At 43.8% G+C, this 20,856-nt stretch overlaps 2 protein-coding genes across 2 annotated transcripts; both read right to left on the reverse strand.

The window, feature by feature from the left end:
- Positions 1-4,980: 4,980 nt before the first annotated feature.
- On the reverse strand, positions 4,981-6,454 carry LOC123420042 (flavonoid O-methyltransferase-like protein Os11g0303600). The gene is made up of 2 exons (XM_045107258.1): positions 5,585-6,454; positions 4,981-5,478 (listed from the first exon to the last, which is right to left on the reverse strand). The coding sequence occupies exons 1-2, from the start codon at positions 6,404-6,406 to the stop codon at positions 5,182-5,184; spliced, it is 1,119 nt and encodes a 372-aa protein (XP_044963193.1). The 5' UTR covers positions 6,407-6,454; the 3' UTR covers positions 4,981-5,181.
- A 12,161-nt stretch (positions 6,455-18,615) lies between these two features.
- On the reverse strand, positions 18,616-20,061 carry LOC123420058 (chalcone synthase 2). Its single transcript, XM_045107259.1, has one exon. It carries the CDS (start codon positions 20,008-20,010, stop codon positions 18,811-18,813), a length of 1,200 nt encoding a protein of 399 aa, XP_044963194.1. The 5' UTR covers positions 20,011-20,061; the 3' UTR covers positions 18,616-18,810.
- Between the last annotated feature and the right edge of the window lie 795 nt (positions 20,062-20,856).

Here is a 20,856-nt window from a genome sequence, read left to right on the forward strand (position 1 = left end):
TGTTGAAGCCTGAATATGTCTTGAATATCAATGTGGCAGTCAGCTGGTATCTCAATACCGAAGTTGTGCCTTATCTTGAGCTTGGCATTCCTTATATCAACGCTAGAAAAACGTATGCCGCTGCGAAGGAAGTCCATGAGTATTGGACAGTGCTTGTCACTACTACAACAACAACAAGTTAAAATGGAACAAATGTTACATACTGCTGGAAAAGAAGTATATTTTGGCAGAAGTATAATAATTAAGAATCTTAACAAGTATATTTTGGCACATATATAATATGAAACTATAAAGGAAAATTCGTTCACTTCAACAAAAGAGGATTCAAAAGAAGCCCTAGATGTTGCTATCCTATGCAATTTTCATATATGAATCAAAATAATAAATATGTGCAACAAGGAAAATTCTTTCACTACAACTAAAGAGAATTTGATATTTTCCATAGGATTCAAATGGAACATATTGCTATCCTATGTAATTTTCATATCCTATGAATTGATCAAGAAACTCTAAATTAACAATGACATATATGTTCTCCGACGGTTTTCCCAATATGCAACAAGGAAAATTGTTTCACTACAACTAAAGAGAAATTAATCTTTAGTATTCAAATGGAACATCTTGCTATGCTATGCAATTTTCATAACCTTTGATAAAAAAAGCCTCAAAACTTACCTCGCCCATTGAAAGACCATAAAATTTCTCTTTAAACAAAGTTGGATGACGACAACAACTTATTGATTGGCCGTGTACTCGAGATCAAGCCCCATGAACTTGTCTTTCTCCTCCGCCACTTCGAGCCGTTCCTCGAAATAGGAAAGAAAAAGCGGCACCATGGTGCGGTCGTTCGTGTAGACGACATTGAGTTTGGTCGTGCCATGTGCTTGCACCTTCCCATAGCGAGTGATTGGATCATCCATGGTGGAAGATATGGGGAAGAAGAGAGGAGAGAGTAGAGGAAGATGAAACAGAATGGCTGCAGTTACCATTTTTCCTGTATTTCATCGTGCGAGACGACGCGGGATGCAAACCGTTCGGACCTTTAGTCCCGGTTCGAGACACCAATCGGGACTAAAGGGGCTCACACCATGCGAAAGGTCGCGGTACTATACCATTTGTCCTATTTTTCATCGCGCGAAACGACGCAGGATGCGAACGGTTTGGACCCTAAGTCCCGGTTTGGGACACCAACCGGGACTAAAGAGGCTCGCACCAGGCGAACGTTTGCCACCACCCCTTTCGTCCCGGTGCGTGCATCAACCCGGGACTAAAGGTCCTTAACGAACCGGGACAAAATCCGTTTGGCCTCCAGCCGCTTGAACCGGGACTAATGGTCATATTAGTCCCGGGCCAAAACCAAACCGGGACTAAAGGGGTGAACGTAAGACCTGTTTTCTACTAGTGTTCATATAGATGTTTTGGATTTGTTCATAGATGTTCATATAGTTGTTTTGAAATATTGTTCATAGATATTTTTTGAAATTGGTACCATATTGTTGCCATATGAACATTGCTTCTTAACTAAACCAGGAATAGAAAAACATAGGATTTTGAGTTTGTTTGATTACATGACATATAGATTAGAGTGGATTTTTCCAAGAGGATATAGTGGATGCTAGATTCTATATGGAATATAGTACATATGGTTATATATTTTTTGTGGAATGCGAATATATATAGATGGTTATACATATGGTTATATATTTTCTACTATGTTTATAGATGTTTTGAAATTCTGTTTATATATAGATGTTCAATTCATTAGATATAGTGTCACGGTTGTTGTTTACGCATTTACAAACATGTTCCATGGATTATAAGTTAAATTACCACATTAAAACAGGAAATGTCTGACGATGATTATTGGAAGTGTGAATATTGCGGCAACTATTGGGGTTTGTGCGACACGCCTCACATGCGAGACGACAGGTTCTTCAGCATGAAACTTGACGAGTCCTTCGAAGTTTCTATGGTACGCAATGATGACAAGTGTTTTTCGTAATTAAGCATGTATGTCTTTTGTTTCTTTGCTTCAACGTGTAATTTCTGTTTTATACAATTCGACTAGTTCCTCCCTTGCCATGCAAGAAGATATCTGTTGGAGAGGCTCGGTTTCGAAGACCACGAGAGTATGGAGACGATAAGAGCTAACCTGAGGAGTGAGGACTATACATGGTCACACATTTGTGATCAAAGTAATGAATGCATTTTATAACTAGAAATAGGGTGCCCAAATTGGGAAGATCTTGGCAAGGCATATGGATTTGAGGAGGGTATGGAAATAACCTTCGATCTTCGTCCTGAAGACAATATGCCAAGTAACATAGATATTTGGGTGGATGTCGATATGCTTCCTGTTTTACGGCCATGTAAGTTTGTCAACCATATTTGTCAAGTAATTTGCATTCTGTATTTAAAAATAGTTGATGTTCATACATATACTAATTTTGTTAAATTATAATTTATAGCTTATTTCGTTTCTTCGAGTGAATTATGGAAATTAATTGACACGACACAATGTACGTATGGATCACATCTATCTTGGGAGGAGAAGGATGTTCTTCTCTACTTTCTTGTTGGTATCCTGGTTGGTAGGGAGACCTTCCCGTATAATTTGGGAACTGACCCAAATTATACATTTTTATATGCCACTACTGCATAGGTTGAGGGCGGATGACATTCGCCGAAATATCTTGGTAAGAGTTTGCTAATTAAGTAGGCTCTACTATTGCATAAATGATGTTGATTATATTGCTAACTAGATTATTATTATGTTCTTCAACACCAATTGCCAAATGATGTAGTGCCTTCGCTGATGCACGACAAAGGTCATAGGAAAATTAAAAGCTCGCTGTGGGCTGAGTTTGATGCTCCATACTCGGTTGACCGCAAATAAAAAATGCTCCAAATTGAAGCATGGAGAGAAATAAAGAAGGATCGCAAGCCACAAATTGGAGACCGTTGGATCTCTGTGCTTCATCATGGAGACATAGGTGTTATTCTGTTTTATGACATCATACCTAGGAGCGAGGACTAGGTCTTCTGAGAGACAAGTTTTTCTGGTTTATATTAACTTGCAAGATCGATTAGGATGCATGCATATGATGACTATTATGATGTTTTTTTATTTTATGAAATTTTAACTTGGTATATGATTAAGATGATGATGAGTTGTTAGATGAGTACGTAAGATGATGATGAGTTATATGACATAATATTTGATTAAAGTGGATGGATGCCCGTGATCGATATATGAAACCCTTAAACCCATCCTTTCAGAAAAAAACAAAAACCCAGCGCAAGGCTGCCTTTTAGTCCCGGTTGGTTCACCAACCAGGACTAAAGGTCCCCGCCCCTGGCGTGCCCAGCCGGCCACGTGGAGGGGCATTAGTCTCGGGTCGTGGCCAACCGAGACTAAAGGGGGTGGGCCTTTAATCCCAAGTTATTAGTCCCGGTTGGCGACTCGGGATTAAAGGCCCTTTCCAACTGGAACAAAAGCCATGTTTTCTACTAGTGGGATATAAGTGAAGCACAAGAGCAAACAATCAAACTACTCTCAAAAGATATAAGTGAAGATCAATGAATAGTTAAGCAATCAAGTTGCTATATGAGGACTCTCTCAATAAAGATTTTCGGATCTGATAACTTTATTTGAACATCAAACTAAACAAAAATGCATTTCAAGAATAGCACATATCATGTGGACAAATAAAAATTTAGGCTTAACATAGGCTAACCGATAGTTGTTGATGAAGAGAGGTGTGATGCGTAGCATCCCCAAGCTTAGATGCTTGAGACTTCTTGACATATTTACTTGGGGTGCCTTGGCATCCCAAGCATGAGCTTTTGTGACTCCTTAATTTCGAGATTTGATGATATTTGTGCCATGACTTTTGTGCCATTACTTGTGTGTATTGCTATTTTCGAGATTTGATGATATTTGTGTTGGATAATGACGATGATGGTACAAATGACGAGACTACTTTAGGTGTATGATATGATGACAATAATGCATGTTTATTATGATACGATGAAACTACTGTTTAAAGCATGCACAAATACGTAAAGGGGGCATAAATACGACGAGAATTAAATATAAAAAGCATGAATATTAGCAGTAGCGCTTTATTTATTCCAACGCTGCTCTAACGTAGGTACCAGTACAGCTTCAATTCCAGCGCTACTGCTAACAGGATAGCTGTAGCACGTTAGCAGTAACACTTCAATTCCAACGCTACTGTTAAGGATAGAACCAACGCTACTACTAAGCTTTCTCCCAGTAATGATACATTGGGTCCTCTCTTTTTTGTCCTCCTTTTGCTTTGTTTGATAAGGAGAGAGAGAGAGTTGCCGAGGGCTGACAAACAACCCAGAACCCAAAAGGGTCCACAACCCAGGACAAACAATTCACAAGACAAAAAAATTGGGCTTCTTTTTTTGTCCTCTTTTTGCTTTGTTTGATAAGAAGAGAGAAGATGCTCAGGGCTGACAAACAACCCAAAACCCAAAAAATCCAACAAACCCAAAAGGCCCACAACCAAGGATAAACAACCAACAAGACAAAAAATACAATTGGGCTGCTTTTGTGTTTTCTGTGGGGGAGAAAAAGAAGCCTCGTTCCATCTGAGAGAGGGATCTTGGGAGGGTGATCTGGCTACCACGTCATCCGACTGAGAGCATTTGTTTTCTCAGTCGACTGCGACAATTTATCCCGAAGACGTATTCGTAAAGTAAAATTATGATTCTTTTCCGATTTGGGGGTAGTTTCTATCACTACCATCACTTTTGTGGTAAAAAATGGAATTAACTCTAAAAATAATAGCATGCATGCGGTCCAAATGAGATTAACTTTCAAGAAGTTGAAAAGCCAACCAAAGAATTCATGCAAAAGCGTTGAGAGCACCATTTTTTTGAAGAAAAAAGAGTACACGACGTTGCACTTGAGAGCTGGTCAACCTCTTTAATATATTGACCGAGATATAGCGGATCACAACCATGTATTCATAACATTGTTAAGTTTTCAAGTTTTTGATATATGTCGAGCTTCTTTATTCAAGTACAATTTGTTGTCACGGCCTTTGCACCAAATCGTGGACAGAACATCACAACAATAATATATGAAAGATAAGTAAATATACTTTGTAAACAGCAGCACATGTGGGGCAAATATGCTTGGACAAGCTATGGCTGGACTTCAATGAGGGACCGCATTCCTAGGACGTTGTGAATTTTGTAGTGACTAAATCCCGCTTCCAGGAATATCTTGTGCCAATTTTGCTCCTCCCGTACTTTACCATTGAATAACATCATCATGGACAAGTCCATGGTGACTTGACTTTCAAGTATTTGCTGTGAGGGCGATCCAACCACCGTGTCGATGATTATCACTTTACCAGCTTTCTCTCCGTGGGAGATGGCCTCCCTACATCGTGTCAATATCTTCACGCAGTCCTGATCACTCCAGTTATGCAGCACATACTGCAAGTTGGACAAACCTTTAACTAATACGATGTAGAATCTTTATGTGTAACTCGAAAATGAAGTTAATTATGTATAGACAAGTGTTATGTATACAGTATACTACCTTGAGAAGAACAGCTTCAGCGGGTGGCACGAACTCCATCATGTCACCAGCAACAAACTCAACCGTACCATGAGAAGAGATTCCTTGTATCACCTGTGGGAGATCCAACACGGAGCACTTGACATAAGGGAAAGCCTCGGCGATGGTTCTGGCGGTGGTGCCGTTCCCACCAGCAACGTCAACGAGCGATTTTATCCCTGCGAACACATCTCTGCATTCACGGACAGCAAGTGCGGCCACGAACTCGCTGCTAGCTCCCATTGCCTTATTGAACACAGTGTTGAATTCGGAGTCACGGCCACCGATGCCATACAAGGTCCCGCCATGAGCCAGCATGAACGGTGTCTCCGTCGTAGCCTGTTCCTCGCTCTGGAGCCACTCGTGCAGCTTCAAGGAGGCGCCCAGGAACAAAGGCACCGTGCCCAGGAGCACGCATGGCGACATAGACGCGCCGCCGTTCACGCTGGCGTCATCGACGAGGAGGCGAGACACTGCGTTGAGATGGTACAGAGTGGTTGGTTCCCCGTCGCCTACGGTGGCAGGGACATCCTCAGCCGTGAAGATTCCTGCCGCAGCTAGCATCTTCATGAGCCGAGGCAGGTAGGGGAGTTTGTTTGGATGTATAGGAACGGTAGAGAGAAGCTCAGGCAATGAGGCCGCACCACCGTAGCGATGCAGGACATCAGGGATTCTAAGCTTCACAACACTTTGCAGTGCCATGGACTTGAGGTAGCCAAAGGAGTGGCAAAAAAGCTCTGCCTCGGCTTGCAGTATCTGCCCGTTCGAGTTGGCTTCCAATGGCATGGATGTGACCATGTCCATCTCAATTATGTTGTTGGGTAAGGACTTGTGTTGGGTACTACTGGTGTGAGGAACGGCTCTCCCTTACTCCTGTTTTATAGGCTGATAGCAGCAATGGTGGACAAGGATTTGCAGCCATCATTTACATCTCCGGCAAACGTTTTGGCTACCATGTACCATCTGAATCTACAAAGTCAATAATGTTTGGACACTACTGGAATCTGCACACCTTGCCGTGTGCAAAGAAAAGTCGTCAAAGCCGGTTCTAAACTTGACACAGGACATTCGGCTTTGACGAACAAAGGCGGTTACCTAGTACTCCCTCCGTTCCATAATATAAGTCTTTTTAAAGATTACACTAGAGAACTACATACGGATGTATATAGACATAATTTAAAGTATAGATTCACTCATTTTGCTCCGTATATAGTCCACTAGTGAAATCGCTTAAAAGACTTATATTTAGGAACGGAAGGAGTAGTTTCGCCGTGTGCTCGGTAAATTGCCGAGCATCAAAAAAGGTACTCGGCAAAGCAAAGTGTTTCGCGGCCACCCTACTGAAACACAAGGTGCCAGATGTACAACACGATTTTCTGAGTGTGCAAACCATGCACTCAGCAGACGCGTACAGCTGCAGTGCGTTAAAATTATTTTATATGGCCGTTTTTGGGCGCGAGCCGGCAGTTGCTTCAGCAGCCACTGCAAATTTTGAACGCGTCTGCGTGCCGCTTCAGTAGTCGGTGTAAAAAAATCAAGCACGCACGCCATGTCGGCGCACATACAAGATGACCAAACATTCAAAATATGTAAAGTTTGCACAAATAAGACTGAGTACATGCAAGTTCATGACATACAAGTTCACTCAAATAAATTAAATGTGAACAATCATTCCTCATCCTCTTCCTCGTCGTCGGCCTCTTCCGATTTGTGGGTTTCATCTTCATCAACTTCATTGGTTTGAGACATATTGTTGGAGCCAACATCCATAGTGGACATATAAGCGTCCTTGTTGAAACTACAAAGTAATATGACAAAGGAAAACTAAAATCAAACTACATATATGCACATTTGTCAACAACAACAAAACAAAAACACAAATTGTACCTTGTGAGCATTTCATCGAGCATTGTGTGTGCATTGGCCACCGGCGCAACAAATTGTGAGGTTTCCGGCGTTTCGACCGGCGGAGGCGCAGCCGATTTCACTCCTGCCTTCTTTTTTATCACCCCTTTCCTCGTCTTTTTTGGCGTTGTCGTCGTTGCCGTTGCGGTCGGGGTAGTGGTGGCCGCCGCGGTTCGTTTGGAGGCGGAGCTCTGTGGCACGGCCGGCGGAGGCTCCACGCCACCTTACGCGCTTGACCGGGGTGGCATGAAAAGCCCGTGCGCGATGCCGTTGCTAGGTGCCGCAGCGGCTCCGGCGATGGTGGCGGAGCTCAAGCCCGCGCTAGGGTTTTGCGGCGGCGACAATAACGGCGGCGGAGAAGAGGTCGCGCGTGTATGGACGGGTTTGAAGAATGTCGCAGCGCTAGTCCATGGCTGGGGTCGTCGGTGGCGGCCTGGGGCGGGGCGAAAGTGGGCGCGAACGAGGAGTTTAACGGTTGTTGCTCGCATCGCACATGATTTTTTTTTTGTCACGTGTGGTAGAGGAGGACTGAAAAATACAGCGCGCGCGTGGAATAGGTTTAACATGTGTATGATTTTAACGCGCCCCTTGGAGCGTGCCGCGCGGACGCTCGCGCGCTAAAGTCGCTGTTTTTCGCGCGAGCGCTTTATTCGTCCCAGCCGCCGGAAAGCTCCAAAGAGCAAGGGCACCTCCATCATCGCTGCAGCAGCCGCCACTTGAACGCTAATAGGTCGGGTGATGAGGCCGCCGTTGTGCCTTGTTGTCGATGACGGAGGATGCAGCCGGTTTGTTAGCCCTCAGCCGAATCGATGTGGCCGTGAGTGTTATATACACTAAACGATGCCGCGCGTAGCTGCAAAAAACTTGTTAAAAAAATATCTGAATAAATGTTAAAAAACTGATGATAATACAAAAATTATTATAAAAATGTCTTGCTTAATTATTTAAAAGTTCATGCATGCGGATATGTTTTGCATGAAGAGATTAAAAAAAATACTTATTACTACATGCATGACTTTATGATGTGGTATTGTTGTATGGTGAGAAAAATTGAATAATGAATTCTAGCTATTTAAGAATAAAAGGTAACATACATAGAGAATTGCTTATTTAACACCGTATTTAAATTTTATGTCTTATTTGATATTGATAAATAATTTTTCCTCGCCACTTCGTTGAATGCGTCTACATTACTCGGACGCCCCACACGTCGCCATTCAGATGAACGCGTCTACATCGCTCGGTCGCCCCGCGCGTTAGACGCGGCTTCGTCACTTGGCTGCAACGCGTGTTGCCACTCAGCTGGACGCATCTCCATCACTTGACCGCCCCACGCGTCATCGCTTCATTAAACACGTCTTCGTCATTGGGCTACCCCACGCATCGCCCCTCATAACGCTCAGGTCAAACTCAACCGTGTCATAAGAACAAATGTGTGTGGTAAACATCAAGGGGTACTATCCTCGTTGGCTTACAAATCTTGGGCCGGACCAAGGACCCCAGAGAATCCTATCATGGGCCATGTTCATCATGGTCCGCGACGTACTCAAGATAGAATCCTTCCAAGACATGACGTGCACCTTAAGACATGTAGGGTTCATCGGCAAGCTTATCCCTGGATAAAACCGACATACATGTTACACTAAGGACCCCCCATCCCTATATAAGTCATGGGGTTTAGTACATAAGGTTAGGTTAAGTTTGATTAATATATACGATATTGAGGTAGATCATCTTGAACTCTGTACCAACACAATCAATATAAAAGAAGCAGGGCATATGGCTTTACCTCTTTGTTCGTCCTATTACCATCAAGCTAATATCGCCAGCTCAGAACCACATACTTGAGATGTATGGCTGCATGCATCACTCGATGCAGAGGCCGGGACAACGCCTCCTTTTTGAAAAAAATACTTGAGATGTGCCGGATTTAGCTTCATCAGATACCGCAGAAGTTTCCGTGATGCAAGAAGTGCGGCAGCTGAAGTGAGGAAGTGTGAAGCACGATCCACCAATATGATTGCGCCATGACATGAGTCCGCCCGTCTGTAGAGGTCTCGTATGTGCCTATATTATGTGCCCCACCATTGGCTCCTTCATCGGCTCTGCCACCTCCGTCGCTGCCATCCCCGATAACACCGTCGTGGTGATGGTGGAAGGAACAATCTCAGTCTCGCAGCAGACGAGTTGACAGAGGCATATGCAATGGTGAAGACACCTACTAGGGAGGCACCTCAGTGGCCATAAGAAGCTGCCGCCACTCATAACGCTCAGCTCGGCTCTCCATCGGGACTTAGGATGACTTGGGCGCCCTGGACACCATGGTCATGGTCACTATGAAATGAAACACCTCAGTCCCCTACATAGCACGCTAAATGTTGGTGTCTAGGAACTAAACACTTGGATGTGTGCAAACAATCCTTCCTGAGATCAGCCGGAAACTGAACACGCTACATTTCCTAGGAAGTGTATCGTCGGGCGAGGAAGTAACTCTAAGTAAAGGACACATAAGATTCATATGTTTGGGCTACCATTGAGGTGTAATACTCAACTCCCGTTGTTGATGGTATTGATGTGCTCCAGACGAACTGGTAGTGTAATACCCAACTCCTGTTGTGGATGGTATTGATGTGCTCCAGACGAACTGGTTACCATCTATGAGGTAGATAGGGAATGGGTCCATCCTGTGTCTAGGTTGTGCAGTGTTGCCACATACTAGTATCCCTTTATCTCCACGCAGCCGCAGGGTGGCAAAATTGACAAAAATGACCCCTGGTGAGAAAGAACTCACGGAGTGACCCCTCGGGAAAAATATGTCACCCGGCTGACCCTTTTGTGTGGCGCCCGACACCTAGACGCCACACTACACTGTGTGACGCCTAGCCGTTCGGCGCCACACCCCCCGACCACCTGGCAGAGAGGGCCCACCCCCCAGGCCGTGTGACGCCTAAGCCTCAGGCGTCACACATTGTAATGTGTGGCGCCGAGCGCTTAGGCGCCACACAATGACTTTACTGGCCACGGGCCAGCCCCCCTCCCCACCCCCTCCCCACCCCCTCCTCATTCCCCTCCCCCAGCCCCCTCTCCCAGCCACTGGCCCCTCCCTCAAATCCTTCTCTAAGTCACCAAATCTGAAGGTTTGGACCGGGCATTTGTTGTCCAATCACTCCCCTAAGGTAATCCCCACCTCTCCCCTCATTCTCATCCAAAGAAAAATCTTTTGTGGTCTTTTTTTTTTGCAAATTTGAGGAAACCCTAGTTTTTCATGAAATGTGGGATGTATATGATATTGTTGTATTTGTTTGTATGTTAGGATAATGGGTATGATGGGGTTAGGATTAGGGTTGTTTGGATGTTTGCATTATGGTTGTGTTAGGGTTAGGCTATGGTTAGGATAGGGTTAGGGATGTTTGGTTGTGTTAGGGTTATGATGGGGTTAGGGTTATAGTTGTTTGGAAGTTAGGCTAGGGTTATTGTAATTGTATGATTGCTTATAAAAAAAAGTTCTATGTTTTGTTGTTTAGGGATGGGAAGAACATGTGTTTATGTTCATCACGTGGACAAGGATGCCTTTTTAAAAGGCAATATTGATTCGGACCCGGATGAGCTTGACATGGTGTTCGATTTGTGTCCTAGCTATGGTGAATTGTTGGAACAAGTCCGAAAGGATTTGAATTGGATGGACCCTAGTGATGTAGTTGAGTTTGATGGTAGGCATAATGTGGGATTCGGAATGCACATTCGTTGGAAGATCATGCGTGTCAACTCCGAGCAACGTTGGCTTGCATACAAGGATACGGTGGCCGAATCACTAGACAAGGCTCTAGAGTTATTTGCTTGTTCCTAACTTGTTGGATTTGAACCGGGTTGCCTCTCCGATTGTTGAAGCTATTCCTGCACCCATCAACAAAGAGGCCAACATTGAACCTCTTTCTTGTGTCGATGAGGCCAACGAAGAGGTCAACATTGAACATGAACCATTGGTAGAGGCTAATGATGAGCACGATGATGATGAGAATGATGGTAATGTTCTTCATGACAACAATCTTGGTGATTTGGATAAATATAATTTGCAAGAGAAAATGGACCATTCTATTCCGTACTCACGTGGCTATGCCTCTGAGTCTGACGATGAGGGTCCCGATGAAGAAGTTGATGAGGAAGGGTTCACGGCAAAGGAGGCTGAAGCTTTCACGAAGGTATTAAAGCGTGATCACCGGACACCATTCTTCGAGGATCTTAGCCTTGCGGATGAAGCCGTGGTTGACAGAGGCGAAGGCATATTGTTTGGAGTTAGGCCACCTTATCATCGGGACACAGATGGGAAGAATATTATTTTGCCGGGGTCAAAGTTCAAAACATTCTTTGAACTGAAGATGTGGTTTGATGAATATTCTGTTACGCATTATAGGCCACACAAAGTTGTTCATTCAAACATGAAGCTGCGTTACACGGTTGCATGTGAGGATAGAGGGTGTCCTTGGATTGTCCGTGCAAGACCATGGAAAGGAGGGCCATGATGGAATATTGTCAGTTGTATGCCTCACATGTGTCGAGGCAAGAGGGTTGATGGTGCCCTTTCGTCGCAAAGCCATAGACAACTCACCTCCGAGTTCATCGCTTATAGGCTTTCCAACTCCATCTCCTCTCTTCCTACAATGAACATAAAAAGCGTACAAGACCTTGTGAAAGCCCTCTTTCACTACGAGGTGAAATATGGTAAGGCATGGAAAGCAAAGCAAGCCGCATTCAAGATGTTGTATGGTGATTGGGAGGAAGCATACAACCGCATACCTAGGTTGTTGGGAGCTATTGCCCACACTAACCCGGGCATGGTTCATGTGGTCGAGCCGTATGGGGAGAAAACAAGGATTCTCAATGGAAATAGGGTCCGCGTATTTGGCCGTGTATTTTGGGCATTTGAGCAATGTGTGAGGGCTTTCCAGCACTGTCATCCTGTCATCTCCATTGATGGCACGTTTTTGACCGGAAAATTCAAGGCACTTTGTTGGTTGCAATAGCAAGTGATGCCAATAACCGGTTGATGCCTTTGGCTTTTTCTTTGGTTGAGGCAGAGAACAATGTTAACTAGGAATGGTTCTTGCATATTTTGAGAACCAAAGTATTACCGTTTGAGAGGGAAATATGTGTCATATCGGATCGCCATCAAGGCATACTTAACGTGGTTGACATTGTCATTCCCGGCCATGCTCCTTTGCATCATCGATGGTGCATGAGGCATTTCTGTGCAGACTTCTACCTGGCATGTGGTAGCAAGGAGTTGGCGGATGATCTTCAAGATTGTTGTCAAGCATTTCCGGACAAACGATTTGCAAGATTGTACAATGCTTTGCTTGTAAACAAAAAACTTGATGTAGGTGGGCTTGAGTTTCTGAACAGGCACATTGAACTTCGGGCCAAGTGGGCACGAGCTTATGACGAAGATGGCCGAAGATATGGTCAAATGACAAGTAACATGGCAGAATGCTTCAACCGGGTGTTGAAGGGTGTCCGTGCGTTGCCGGTGACGGCAATAGTTCAATACACATTCGACAAGTTGAGAGCATACTTTCTAAAGTACTTGCAAGAAATAGATGACCAGATTGCGGGAGAGAACAAGAAAAAGTACAAGTACCAGTTTGAGCTTTTAGGGCGTCCAACAGGTAGGCGTTCCCAGCTCCATACTGAAAGTAGGAGCATACAACCACCAACTCCACTGTCCTTTGTGGTCCTGCGACAAGCACCGTCCAACTACAAGTAACAACAAACATGCATCAGTTTAGCAGAAAAAGATAACAGAGAGTACTTAATATTAACAATTTATTACCTGCCGATACAAGTAAGCTAGTGCGGCCGAGCCCCAACTGAACTTGTTGTCGAAAACAGTCAACGCCTTCAGCCACATCCATGAAGCATTCTTGCCAGTGCCGTCAGCAAAGATAGTCCTAGAGATGACGTACCACATGTACATGCGAGCATACCTCTGGATCACCTCGTCATCTGCGTCCTCAGGACAATGGGCAAAGTTCGCGGCAATCCAAGTGAAAGGAGCGCCGGCCGGGGCTCTATCTTTCTTCCCTCCATCTTCTACCTCCGGCTCCTGCGGCGACATACCAATAAGGGCCTCCATTTGTTGCCGCCATCCCTCGGAATCAGTGCTCATACAAAGAGGCTTCCCCTCGATCGGAAGTGCGGTGATCATGGAAACATCTTGAAGAGTAACTGTCATCTCTCCGGTCCGGAGGTGAAAACTATGTGTCTCTGGCCTCCAACGATCAATAAGTGCTGTGACTGCCGCAGCGTTCAGATTGGGTGTTGACCGACTCACAAGCTGAATGAATGGAAGGCGTCCTGTCATCTCGATGTATGGGGTGTACCGCTCATCGTACTGCATTACAGACGATGCCCCATGAGACCGGATCTTCAAGGCGTAAGCTCCTGCAACAGATAGGAGAAGAAGATATCAAGTGCTTATTACATTTTCAAGTGCTTATTAAATACATGTTTTTTATCATATGATCTACTTACCATTTTCTTCTCCGACATGAAATAGGCCCGGTGTTCAACGTCATAAACATTATTCAGAAGCCACACCATCCCACAAATCACAAAAAAAATACTCATATTCAAAAAATTACTCATCTACTAATCCACTCATCTACATATCCTAACTACTCAAATCCTAAGAACTCATATGAATCTACTCATATACTAACTACTAAAATCCTAAGAACTCATATGAATCTACTCATACCCTAACTACTCAAATCCTAAGAACTCATATGAATCTACTCATATACTAACTACTAAAATCCTAAGAACTGATATGAATCTACTCATATCCTAACTACTCAAATCCTAAGAACTCATATGAATCTACTAATATACTAACTACTAAAATCCTAAGAACTAATATCCTAACTACTCATATCAATCTAGTCATATACTAACTATTAATACTAACTACCAATATGAATCTACTAATATACTAACTACTAAAATCCTAAGAACTCATATTCTAACTAGTCAAATCCTAAGAACCTACTCAAATCAATCTACTCAACAAAAACCTATTCCACTTGGATAGAAGGATGGGAAACGAAAGAGATTACCTAGTAGCCAACCTTGGGGGATCAATCCAAGGAAGAAATCACCAGATCTGAAGGAGATGGGGGGAGGGGATTAGGGATTCGAAGAGAGCCAGCCGCCGTCGTTGCTGTCTCTGTTTGAATGAGGGAGGGGAATGGGGAGGGGGTGGGGAGGGGGGCTGGCCCGTGGCCAGTTAAGTCATTGTGTGGCGCCTAAGCGCTCGGCGCCACACATTACAATGTGTGACGCCTGAGGCTTAGGCGTCACACGGCCTGGGGGATGGGCCCTCTCTGCCAGGTGGTCAGGGGATGTGGCGCCGAACGGCTAGGCGTCACACAGTGTAGTGTGACGCCTAGGTGTCGGGCGCCACACAAAATGATCAGCCGGGTGACATATTTTCCCTGAGGGGTCACTCCGTGAGTTCTTTCCCCCCAGGGGTCATTTTTGTCAATTTTGCCCCGTAGGGTTGCCACATACCGGCCATCCATACCGGCCCGACTAACCAGGTTGTGCAGGGGTTGTCCTTTATCTAGGTTGCCGGCTCCTTTATCTACTCCGAGAGGTTGTCCTTTATCTAGGTTGTGCAGGTTGCCACATATCTTCGCCATTGGCTCCTTTATCTACTCCGAGAGGTTGTCCGGGGCCAAAACCCCGCCAAACAAGAAGTAGTCCTTCGTGGGGCAAACCACTGCTCCCTCCGTGTCTCAGTCGACCCATGGTACCTTGGTTTCTATTGGGCCGACAATAATGCCCAACGCCGAGCTCCTCCGGAGGGAGATGCCGGCAACGACCTAGTAGGAGGCGAACGGTCGTTGTCTCTCTACATCGGGCGAGACAGAGTTGTGGGTTTTAGGGTATGAATGCGTATTTTTTAGATGATGGATGTAAGATGGAGAAATAGATGGATAGATGGATGGATGTGTAACACCTATGCAAGGCACAAAATATTTCAATCAATAAGAAGTAAGCTCTTCTAACAATAATCCTACACCTACGTAATCTGGTTACGTAATCTTACTTAAGCTTCATAATCTAAATCTCCACCGTCCCGTGATTTTCGTGGGGTGGGGCCTAGGCTGTTTTTTCATCCAATCTAATCACCTCTTCTAATTGTGCTTTCTCCTTTTATTTTTTTACCCTCATATTTAGAGTAAACACTTAGCATATTTTCTAGTGAAATAAACTTTGGAGAGTGTCATCAGTTCGGAGTAAATTCTGATCGTTTCGTTCATAAAAAGATTGTTTCATGCACCCGGAGTAAACACCGATCACTCTGTGCCATCATGAGACTTCGGATTTTTGTGTGAGATTATCGGGTTCCATGGTTGTGTTACCCCGCTTGTGATACTCGGAAAAAGTTTGGAAAACAAGCGGTGAACGGTTTCCATCCGTCTGGCCGTCGAGCACTTTTATGTTGCTGATGACCGGCGTTTTATGCTCACTAAATCGGAGTCGAGTGTCCGGCGAAGAAAGCACTCGATAAAGAACCTGTGGTTGGATGGTTAGAGAAACAGTGATATCTTCAACCCAACAGGGTTCAAGTCCTAATGCTTGCGTTATTTTTGAACATATTTCTGGATTTTCGGCGATATATTTCAGTGGGAGGAGACTTCCCGTCGACGATGATGCACCTACGGTGACTTCGCAAATCTTAAGATGATATGTCATCTCAATCTCTTGAAGGTGCTCATAAGTATAGGATATGCGTATGTGCGTTTATGAAAATAAGTGTATGCGCGAGTATATAAACACTTGCGTCTGTACCGTGTTAAAAAAAGAACCCTTTGCCAAGAGGATGCATGGTGGCTCCTCTTTGTCGGGCTGACAAAATGGACCTCATTTACATGTGGTGGCAGTTTTCCGTATAAGGGAAAAACATTTCTTCGGTGTTAGTGCCGTCGGTAAAGCAGGGCGGCCACCTGAAATGTTGGGCTCTTATTTTCATTTTTTAACTTGAAAGTAGAAAAAAAGGAAAACCTTTGCATTATGGTATTATATAAGACCTATTTTCAATAGGAAATAAAAAAACTTGAAATACGTCCAACAATGTTGACGAATGGAGTATTCGTTTTCTTTGCGCAGAAAAACCATTTTCCAATTCCCGAGTCTTCGAAAAGTTTTTTTTGTGAATAACCTAATAAATATTTGATGCAAAAAAGGACCGTGTCAATTTAAAAAAATATTAAACCACATTTATGTACAAATTACCAAATAGTTGCCACTCAAAAGGTTTACATCCACCTATCGTCAAATTTACAGATTTCAACTTATTTAGTTGGGACCGGTATAATTTGAAACATAGTTGCCTAATTATTTGCTCATGATTTTCCCAAAAATCATTTATAGGTGAAATGCAGCTATTTCATAATTGATCCAACAAATGTTTTGCACGATTCTACCGATAGCTACGACGGTTATGCCAATTATTTTGAACGCACTTTGAAATTGGCATAATTGTTTTAGGAAAATCATAAAAATGGAAATGCTTCTCATTTTATCATTACATGTGACCTATTTTCCATAAGACGTAACGAAGTTGAAGTACAATACTTGATTTTGAAAACATTTCTCAGATATGAGCTACCATATATGAAGACTCATGACTTAAAAGCAGAATGACCAATCTTATAGCACCATTCATGCAATAGTTTCTTCAAATGGTATCATATTGCGTACAAGTCTACATCTTTGAATTTTAAACAATGTTTATTAAATATTTTTCATTTTCTTTGCACAAAAAAACCATTTTGCATTTTTTTGAGTGCCAAAAATGGATTTCTGTTGTGTGAAAAACATATCAAATATTTGTTATAAAATTGAAGAAAATTCATTAAAAAATATTATACCATATTTAGTGTTCAAATAACATAATGTTTGCCACTGAAAGGGTTTCCATCCATCTCTCATGAAATTGATAGATTTCTGCCGATTCTGTATGAATCGGGTCAAATTTAAACTAGATATGTATAATAATTTGCTCATGATTTTTTTCCAAAATTAATTTTGGGTAGACAGGTAGCTATCCATTAGAGATCCAACAAAAGTTTTGCAACATTCCACCCCTACATATGAACTGTTATGCCCGCCATTTCTAACGTATTTTCAAATCGGTATACTAAAAACATAAGAAAATCATAAAAAATAGAAATATTTTGCATTGTCATTATATTGATCTATTTAAAAATAAAATAAAATAAAATACAACAATTAGTTTTAATAAGTGTTCTCAAAAATGAGTTATCATGTATGAATTTTGCTTTGAAGCCAAATAACCAATGTTGTGGTCACATTTGCAAATGATCTCATATTTTATACAAGTGTGCATCTCAAAATGGCAAACAATGTTGACGAAGGTAGTTTTTATTTTCTTTCCACAAAGAAAATCAATTTCCATTTTCCTAGTGCCAAAAATTGTTTTTTTGTATAGATCCTATCAAATATTTGTTGCAAAATTTAACCACATCCATTTTAAAAATATTATACCACATTTTATGTACTTCCTTCGTTACAGTTTTGAAAGCATGCATGTGTACCTAGATCGTCAATTGAAGTTATATAAAATATATTATTTAACATAAAAATTATATCATTAAAAAATAAAATATCAAAAGTTTTTTAATGATATATTTTTTGTAATATATACCTCTCATTAAATTAATTAAATTGATGATCTAGATACATGTGCCGGACTTGTAAATTGAGACAGAGGAAGTACAAAGAACCAAACGATTGCCACTCGACATGTTTTCATCTATCTCTCATCAAATTGACAGATTTCTGCCGACTCAGTAGGAGTGGGATCAAAATGTGGTGTAATTTAAAAAAAAAAAACACTATGCCGCCAGCCGCAGTGAGAGGCGCCGCGCGCGGACGGCATTTCACTGACCGTCGGTATGCGTGTCGCCATAGAATTTGATGTCGGGATATTCAGTTATTCGAGTAGTGCGGACATCAGGACTTGGTAAGTAGCAATGCATTCGACAATGAGGGTGATTCCAGTAGTGGACACATTCTATCAATAAGGATGAAAATACAACTTTGATGGGTGAACGTTTACAATATACTGTAGACACAAATCACGAGGTACGTACATCTATGGTTTAACAGGCAGGAGCGCCCCCAGCCAGGTGCTCGTATTGTCGGACGTGGTTCATATTTGTGGGCCGCTTATTTTATTGTCTTGACCCAAATAAGCTAAATATGGCATGCGTCGATCATGCACTAGCGGCGGTGGGGACGGGGACGGGGACGCTGTGGAGGACGAGTGTCTCGACGGTGAGGCCAGGGCCGAAGCCGAAGAGGACACCCCAGTCCTTGCCTTCTCCAGTTGTGGCGAGGCCATCCTTGGCGGAGCTCTTACGCATAACGTCAAGGACGAAGAGTACACTTGCGCTGGACATGTTTCCGTACTCCGACAGAACCTCCCGGCTTGCGCGCATGCGCTTCTTGTCAAGGCCAACTCTGTCCTCGACCCTGTCAAGGATGGCAGGCCCCCCAGGGTGAGCAATCCAGAAGATGGAGTTCCAGTTGTGGATGCCCAGAGGCTCAAACGCGTCCTCTAATGCTTGCTCGATATTCTCAGAGATGAGTCCCGGCACGTCCTTGAGAAGGTGGATGGTCAGGCCCGCCTCCGTAAGGTGGCCGTCGATGGCTCCCTCCGACTCCGGCAGGATGGTCTGGCTCGCTGACACCAGCTGGAACACTGGCTGCTCGTCCAGCTGGTCAGGGTCAGCGCCGATGATGGCAGCAGCTGCGCCATCGCCAAAGAGTGCATGGCCGACCAGCGAGTCGAGATGGGACTTGCAAGGACCACGGAAGGCCATGGCGGTTATCTCCGAGCAGACAACCAGCACACGAGCGCCGCGGTTGTTCTCAGCGATGTCCTTGGCAAGGCGAAGAACCGTGGCGCCGCCGAAGCACCCCTGCTGGTACATCATCAGGCGTTTCACCGTCGGGGAGAGGCCGAGCAACTTGGTCAGCTGGTAGTCGGCGCCTGGCATGTCGACGCCAGAGGTTGTGCAGAACACGAGGTGGGTGATCTTGGACAATGGCTGGCCCCACTCCTTGATTGCCTTCTCCGCAGCTCCTTGCCCCAGCTTCGGGACCTCGACGAGCGCAATGGCATGGCGCGCGTCAAGCGAGGTCTCCATGTGCGCGCAGATCTTGGGGTTCTTAATTAGTATCTCCTCGGTTAGGTGCATGTGCCTCTTTCTGATCATGGACTTGTCGCACATCCTCTGGAACTTCTCCTTGAGGTCCGCGAGGTGCTCGCTCTTCGTGACTCTGAAGTAATAGTCTGGGTAGGTCGCCTGGTACACGCAGTTGGCCGGCACGGCGGTGCCAATGGCCAGCACTGTCGCCAGGCCCTCAGCCCGCTGTGCCATTCTCACTTCCTTCAACCTCACCGCAGCCATTAGCAGCACTAGCGACTTCCTAGCTTGTGTTCAGGTCAGGTATGTTATCAAGTGTTTGAAGAGACTCAGACACATTCCTTCTATTATATAGAGAAGCGGGCAGAAGAAAACCGGGGAAATCAAGTGTGTCACTAAGAGCAACTCTAGCCGATTATCCCTATGTCCGATTAGAGGAGTAAAAGTACCGGTTAGCTTCTTTCATGAGAGTGTAGTTTTAGCACCCGGATGCCTAGGCACCCTCTATGAACACTAACATCAAAACAAATAAAATTATTTAAAAAAAATTAAACTTTGCAAGATTGAAGATGATCAAACTTTCTAGGTGCATGTAAGTTTTCATGGAAAAAACATTTGAGGAGTTCTACACAGGAAAAAACATTTTAGTACTTCAAATTTTGAGCACTTTTAGCACTGAAATCTGAAACTTATTTGTACACCTTTCTTTACATGATATTTTGACATGAAAACTTGTAAGAACCTACAAAGTTTGATCATCTTATATGTTGCAAAGTTTCAGATTTTTTTTAAACTTATTTTTTTCACTATTCAGAGAGGGTGTCTAGGCACCCGGGTGCTGTTACACCTTTCTCTTCTTTCATTCACGCCTAGACGAACACTTAAAAGGAAAAAAATTGACTTCTCCGGAGTAACTCCTAAATATGCTCGACCTCCACCCACGCGAGAAAAGTTGTAGCCTCATTTTCATGCCCCCACCCCAACTATGTCGTCATGGCCCCAACGACCGGCGACTATCCACCAACTCGGCTGCTACCCGGCCGCTTCCCTTCACCCTTGTGGCCCTAAGAGCATCTCCATCCTTTCGGTCCTTCAGAAGCGTGAAATAAC

The sequence above is a fragment of the Hordeum vulgare genome, chromosome 1H, assembly GCF_904849725.1.
Source record: "Hordeum vulgare subsp. vulgare chromosome 1H, MorexV3_pseudomolecules_assembly, whole genome shotgun sequence".
Lineage (NCBI taxonomy): Eukaryota > Viridiplantae > Streptophyta > Magnoliopsida > Poales > Poaceae > Hordeum > Hordeum vulgare.